This window comes from Cebus imitator, unplaced genomic scaffold (assembly GCF_001604975.1).
Source record: "Cebus imitator isolate Cc_AM_T3 unplaced genomic scaffold, Cebus_imitator-1.0 Scaffold434, whole genome shotgun sequence".
Taxonomy (NCBI): Eukaryota; Metazoa; Chordata; class Mammalia; order Primates; family Cebidae; genus Cebus; species Cebus imitator.
Window position 1 is genome coordinate 1,103,628 of NW_016107749.1, and position 7,192 is coordinate 1,110,819.

General features: G+C 46.5%; 1 protein-coding gene across 1 annotated transcript in view; it reads right to left on the bottom strand.

Moving 5' to 3' along the window:
* Positions 1-6,310: 6,310 nt before the first annotated feature.
* Positions 6,311-7,192, bottom strand: part of PLA2G1B (phospholipase A2 group IB) — a 7,367-nt gene continuing 6,485 nt past the window's right edge. The window contains exon 3 of the mRNA XM_017510198.2: positions 6,311-6,537. Coding sequence (XP_017365687.1) covers positions 6,389-6,537 — 149 coding nt within the window. The 3' untranslated portion in view covers positions 6,311-6,388. The remainder of the gene's footprint in view (positions 6,538-7,192) is intronic.

The window sequence follows — 7,192 nt, forward strand, 5'->3', positions numbered from 1 at the left end:
ATGACAGTACCTCCCAAGAGATGCTTGGGCATACATAAAGGTGAACTTTTGCAAAAGTGAACTATACTGAAGCTTTTCTGAGTGGTCTAAGGAAGGACCGATAAGAAATCCAACACTCCTAGGTAGTGTGACCATCTGTCACAGATTGTCCAGTACTGAGGGGGTTTCACAGGATGCAGGACTTTCAGTGATAAAGCCAGCATGGGTTGGTCACCCTGACCATCATCCAACTCACACAACAAGCCCAGATATAATAATTAATTCAAAATATATTATCCTTGCTGAGATTCAATACACTGCTTTGAGATATAGATTTTTTACTTAATATTTATGTCGCAGAACAGCTAAATTCCACTTCATGAAGACAGAAATTAAACGAATCTAAGAGGCGGGGCATGGTGGTTCACGCCTGTAATCCCAGAATTTTGGGAGGCCAACGCCTGAAGATCACCTGAGGTCAGGAGTTCGAGACCAGCCTGGCCAATATGGTGAAGCACCGTCTCTACTGAAAATCCAAAAATAATTAGCCAGGAGTGGTGGCGTGTGCCTGTAATCCCAGCTACTTGGGAGGCTGAGGCAGGAGAATCGCTGGAACCTGGGAGGCAGGAGGCTGCAGTGAGCTGCGATGGTGCCACTGCACTCTAGCCTGGGTAACAGAGCAAGACTCCGTCTCAAAAAAAAAATAAATAAATAAAAATAAAATAAAATAAATTAATCTTTTTTTTTTTTTGAGACAGTCTTGCTCTGTCACCCAGGCTGGAGTTCAATGGCATGATCTTCATTCCCTGCAACCTCCGCCCCACCCAGGTTGAAGTAATTCTCCTGCCTCAGCCTCCCAAGTAGCTGGAATTACAGGCACACCTGGCTATTTTTTGTATTTTTAGTAGGGACAGGGCTTCACTATGTTGGTCAGACTGGTCTTGAACTCCTGACCTCAATCAATCCACCTGTCTTGGCCTCTCAAAGTGCTGGGATTACAGGTGTGAGCCACACCTGGCCTAGGTTTCTCTTCCCCCACCCTCAATTTATTAGAAAAGGAATATAGCATGAAATTAAAACTTTTAGGTAGCAAGGTGGCTCATGCCTGTAATCTCAGCACTTTGGGACGCCAAGGTGAGTGGATCACTTGATGCCACGAGTTTGACACCAACCTTGCCAACATGGTGAAACTCTGCCTCCACTAAAAATACAAAAATTAGCCAGGTGTGGTGGTGCACACTTGTAGTCCCAGCTACTCAAGAGGCTGAGGCACGAGAATCGCTTGAACCTGGGAGGCAGAGGCTGCGGAGCTGAGATTGTGCCATTGCACTCTGGCTGGGGCAATAGAGCAAGACTCCATCTCAAAATAATAATAGGCCAGGTGCAGTGGCTCATGCCTGTAATTCCGGCACTTTGGGAGGCTGAGGCAGGTGGATCACCCGAGGTCAGGAGTTCAAAACCAGCCAGTCTGACCAACGTGGTGAAATCCCATCTCTACTAAAAATACAAAATTAGTCAGGCATGGTGACAGGCGCCTGTAATCCCAGCTACTTGGAAGGCTGAGGCAGAATTGCTTGAACCTGGGAGGCGGAGGTTGCAGTGTGCCAAGATCTCGCCATTGCACTCTAGCCTGGGCAACAAGAGCAAAACTCCATCTCAAATAATAATAGGTTAAAAAAAAAAAACAGGAAAATATTACAAATCAAGGTTTGCTTAATGTAATAAAGACTTTCTAAAGAAAAATTAAAGTGTGTATCCTTTCCTCTCCTTCCGTTTAGGAAAATAAGATTTATTGAACATTTACTATACAACAAGCACTTGGGAAGCATTTACACAACATAGTTGCACACTTAATTCCCACAACCCTATGATATATGAGCACTATTATTTCTTTTTGAAGATGAAGACTGAAGCTTGGAGACCTTGGGTAACCTGCCCAAGGTTACCAAGAGTGTGACTAGGCCAGGAATGAAGGCCAGTCTGTCCAGTTCTAAGCTTGCTCTTGGACTTTCTGCTGCAGAAACCCGTTGGGGTAACAGCAGCTGTACCTGAAGAAGGACAAAGCTCAGGAAACTACCAGAAGTAACCCAGGCTGGGTTCTGACAGACAAACATGCCTTCACTAGGTAGGAAAAGGGTGGAAGCAACCCATGCAAAAGCATGGAGGTTACACCAACAAATCTCTTCGGGTTTGTTACCCCTTCAATGTTTGGGTGAAAATTTAAGTGTAGATTTGGGCGCCTCAGGGGCCTGTAGCTCGCCCAACATCCCCTCGCCTTTCTGCTTGGACATCTCTCTCAGCTCCCCTTCGTTCCCTGCACCCCACTTTCTCTACCCGCTAATCCGTCCCCGGGATAAAAGCAAAGAAGGCGATGCCCACAGGAAACCGGCATGAGGGAACTGGGGGACAGGGAAAAGTGACCTCGAGAGTCACATCCACGTGGGTTCGCCCTCTTTTTACACTCTAACGCTCACTTTGTCCTTCCTCCTGGATTCTGGCTCAGGAGAGGAGCGCCGCCAGAACCCCAGGAAGCCGCAGACAGCAGCGGCGGCCGCCACAAACTCATGCAGACGGCGCCTGGGGCGCTCATTACCAGCCACTGCGCCTGCGCAGGCTTGCGTTTCTCGTGCGCGCGAAAAGGGCGGAGCTTGAGACGGGCGGGCAGGGCAGAAGTAGACCAGGGGGCTGGGCCGCTATTCACCAATAGAAAAGAGAGATCGAGAGCCACGTGCCCATAAGATAACCAATTACAATCAAATCCTCTGGCCAGGGATGAGGGGCGGTGGACTAGAGTTTGTCCGGGTTGGGCACGCAGCATCACGTGACGTGAAAAGGTAAATACAGCCACGTGGCTTTTTCTTCTTGGCTTTGGCGAACCATTGCGTCACGCTGTGCCTTAGCTGAACAATTATTTAATGGACATATGTGATGCACGAGACACTGTGAAGATACCGTGGTTGCTAGAATTTGTAATCTCTCCATCAAATTACTCTGTCCAGCTTATTTCCTTGTTTCTTCATTCAAATCATCCTAGCCGTTCAACTGATTTCCCGTATAGTACTTTCTTTTTTCTTTTTTTTTTTTTTGAGACGGAGTTTCGCTCTTGTTACCCAGGCTGGAGTGCAATGGCGCGATCTCGGCTCACCGCAACCTCCGCCTCCCGGGTTCAAGCAATTCTCCTGCCTCAGCCTCCTGAGTAGCTGGGACTACAGGCACGCGCCACCATGCCCAGCTAATTTTTTGTATTTTTAGTAGAGACGGGGTTTCACCATGTTGACCAGGATGGTCTCGATCTCTTGACCTCATGATCCACCCGCCTCGGCCTCCCAAAGTGCTGGGATTACAGGCTTGAGCCACCGCGCCCGGCGCTTTATTATTATTATTATTATTTTCTTGAGACGGAGTTTAGCTCTTGTTGCCCAGGCTGGAGTGCAATGGTGCGATCTCGGCTCACCGCAACCTCCGCCTCCCGGGTTCAAGCGATTCTCCTGCCTCAGCCTCCCGAGTAGCTGGGATTACAGGCATGTGCCACCACGCTCGGCTAATTTTGTATTTTTAGTAGAAACGGGTTTTCTCCATGTTGGTCAGGCTGGTCTCGAACTCCTGACCTCAGGTGATTCGCCCACCTTGGCCACCCAAAGTGTTGGGATTACAGATGTAAGCCACCGTGCCTGGGCTGTTTGCTTTTTTTCTTTGTCTTTGTCTTCCTTCCTTCCTTCCTTCCTTCCTTTCTTCCTTCCTTCCTTCCTTCCTTCCTTCCTTCCTTCTCTCCCTCCCTCCCTTTCTCTCTCTCTTCTCTTTCTTTCCTCCCTCCCTCCCTTCCTTCCTTCTTCTCTCTCTCTCTTTCTTTCCTTCTTTCTTTCTTTCTTTCTTTTCCTTCCTTCCTTCCCTCCCTCCCTCCCTCCTTTCTTTCTTCTTTCTTTTTTCCTTCCTTTCTTCCTTCCTTCCTTCTCCTTCCTTCCTTCCTTCCTTCCTTCCTTCCTACCTTCCTTCCGTCCTTCCTTCCTTCCTTCCTTTCTTTTTTGAGACAGAGTCTCATTCTATCACCTGGGCTGGAGTGCAGTCTTACTGCAGCCTCAACCTTCTGGGCTCAGGTGATACTCCCATCTCAGCCTCCTGAGTAGCTGGGACTACAGCCACACACCACCTTGCTAATTTTTTTACAGAGGGGGTTTCTCTGGTTTCCCAGGCTGGACTCAAGTAAGCTGTCTCGATTTCTCAAAGTGCTGGGATTTACAGGCCTGAGCCACCACGCCCAGCCAAAGAGATAGATTTTTACATCAGAGGATATTGTTCTCTCTCTTCGTTCTGTTACTTAAAAAAAAAAAAAAAAAAAAAAAAGAAAAGGAAAGAAAGAAAGAAAAAAGAAAGAAGTAAGCACCATTCTCCTAAAAGCCCACTTTTCTTCGATTCAACAGGACTTCCAATTTCTTTCCGCCGAAGAAATACTTTTTTATGGCCTTCACAGTTCGTTGAAGACTAAGGCCAGGTCTAACTTGATTTTGCATCCCTTTAAATTCTTCATAGCACAGTATGCAAAAAAGGGTTCTTCAGTCTATGCTTGTTGAATTTGAATTTGAGAACAGACTCATCTTAGCTGCCAAAGAATCAAAAAGACCCTGAGCACTGATGTGACTAAGACTTCATTTAGCATTCAGCAATCATTTATTGACTGTCTCCTACAGGCAGGTAGAGAAACAAAAGTGGCTAAGACACCTCACTCTGCCTTCAACAAGTTCATAATCTGAGCGCACATCTCCTCTGAATTATCTAGATTTGGGTTCCAAGGTCAGCTGTGCCACCCAGGAATGAGTGACTTTTGACAGTCCCTTGCGTCTTTAAGCCAATTTTCTCATCTGTAAGTTGTGGATATAACAGTACCTACAACTATAGAACTTCAAGGAAGACAAGGTAATTGTGCAAAAGACATGACACCTCTGGAGCATACAGCATATCGTATATAAGGATGCCAGTTTGAAGAGCAGGAACAAAAGTCTCAGAGAAGACTGAATGGTAGACAGATACTAACACTAAATTATTGTCTTGTGGCCAGACCCAAATACATTATATCATCAGCATTTTGTATGGTGCCTGGCCCAGAGTAAGTGTTCAATAATCATTGAATGGATGAATAAAATGAGGGAGAAATTATGCCAAAAGATAAGTCTTCATACACTCCCCTCTTCAAATGGAAGAAGGTCTTTTATTGCCCACCACATACCCAGAAGTGGTGGCTGTCTGTCCATCTCCAGTGGTCTGAAACTGCTCAATGGTGCCTTTTCACAGTTCCTTTGGTCTTTTCTCAACTTTTCTTTTCTTTTTGAGATGGAGTCTTGCTCTGTCACCCAGGCTGCAGTGCAGTGGCACGATCTCGGCTCACTGCAACCTCCGCCCTCCAGGTTCAAGTGATTCTTCTGTCTCAACCTCCCGAGTAGCTGGGACTATGGGCACATGCCACCATGCCCAGCTTGTTAATGTTGATTATATTTCATGACTACGATATCAAAATTAGCTTGTAGAATGTGGTGAAGTCTTTTATGGGTTTAGAAAATAAAATCATTGTAGAAAAATTGTTTAATACTGTTGAAAATGGAGGCAGAATCATGAGACAGGAGCAAGATCTGGCTCAAACTAAAGCCTACCACTTCAGGCAGGGAAGGGTAGTGGTTTGTTGTCAGACTCGCCAGGTTCAAATTTATTCTCTGCTGCCCGCTGGATGATAGCATCGGAAAAGTGACCACTCCTGTTGAGCCTCAGCTGAGGAAAAGAAGATTTGCTAACAGTGCCGATACCTCATAGGGCTGTCAAGATGATCTACGGACACAGTCCTCGTACAGGGTAAATAGTCAGTAAATGGTGATTGTTCATCATTATTCTGATTTCAAGGTGCTTGCTTGGTTCCTGGAAGTATCCTTCTAATTCAGCTTAGCTTCCAAGGCTGGAAGAAAGCATGTTCACAAAAGACTAGGCAGAGTAGCCAGGCGTGGTGGCTCACTCCTGTAATCCCAGCATTTTATGAGGCAGAGGTGGCCTGATTGCTTGAGCTCAGGAGTTTGAGACCAGCTTGGGCAACGTGGTAAAATGTTGTCTCTACAAAAAATGCAAAAACCAGCCAGGCATGGTGGCACACGCTTGTGGTCCCAGCTACTCAGGAGGCTGAGGTAGGGGGATTGCTCGAGCCCAGGAGGCGGAGGTTGCAGTGAACCGAGATTGCATCACTGCACTCCAGCCTGGGTGACATGGTGTGATCCTGTCTCAAAAAAATAAACAAAAGACTAGGCAGAGACCCAATTTATAGACAGGGAATAAAAAAACAATCCCCAAACATAAGGTTTTTCAACAAGGTGCTTTATTGGAGGACACAGTGTGAGAATGAGCAGGTAGAGGCGATGCTTTTCAGAGGTGATATTCAAGTCTTACAATACTTCTTGGTGTCCAGGTTCTTGTGCTCCTTGTTATATGGAGCTTTTGAAAAGCAGATGGCAGCATTGCGGTCGCAGTTGCAAATGAAAGCCTCACACTCTTTGTTTTTGCCTGGAGAGGGACAAGAGGAGAGGACTGAGCCAAGGTGGACCCTGCTTTGTACAATCCAGGGGCACGAAGAATTGATTGTAATAAGCTGGCAGCCATTCCACTGATGTACATTTAGGGTTGACAGATTAGGTGAAGAAAATACATCAGGATGCCCAGTTAAATTTGACTTTCAGATAAACAATGAATGCAATATTTGGGACATATACGAAAAAAATTAGCCATTGTTTATCTGAAAGTCAAATTTATCTGGGCATCTTGTGTGTGTGTGTGTGTGTGTGTTTGAGATAGAGTTTCGTTCCTGTTGCCTAGGTTGGAGTACAGTGGGGCGATCTCAGCTCACTGCAACTTCCGCCTTCTGGGTTCAAGTGATACTTCTGCCTCAGCCTCCTGAGTAGCTGGGACTACAGGTACCTGCCACCACACCTGGCTAATATTTGTATTTTTAGTAGAGAAGGGGTTTCACTATGTTGGCCAGGCTGGTCTCGAACTCCTGACCTCAAGTGATCCACCTGCTTCAGCCTCCCAAAGTGTGGGGATACAGGTGTGAGCCACCACTCCCGGCCTAGTTTTTCTACTTTAAAGCACAGATTTAAAAAATTATGAAGCAGGCCGGGCGCGGTGGCTCAAGCCTGTAATCCCAGCACTTTGGGAGGCCGAGGCGGGTGGATCACGAGGTCAA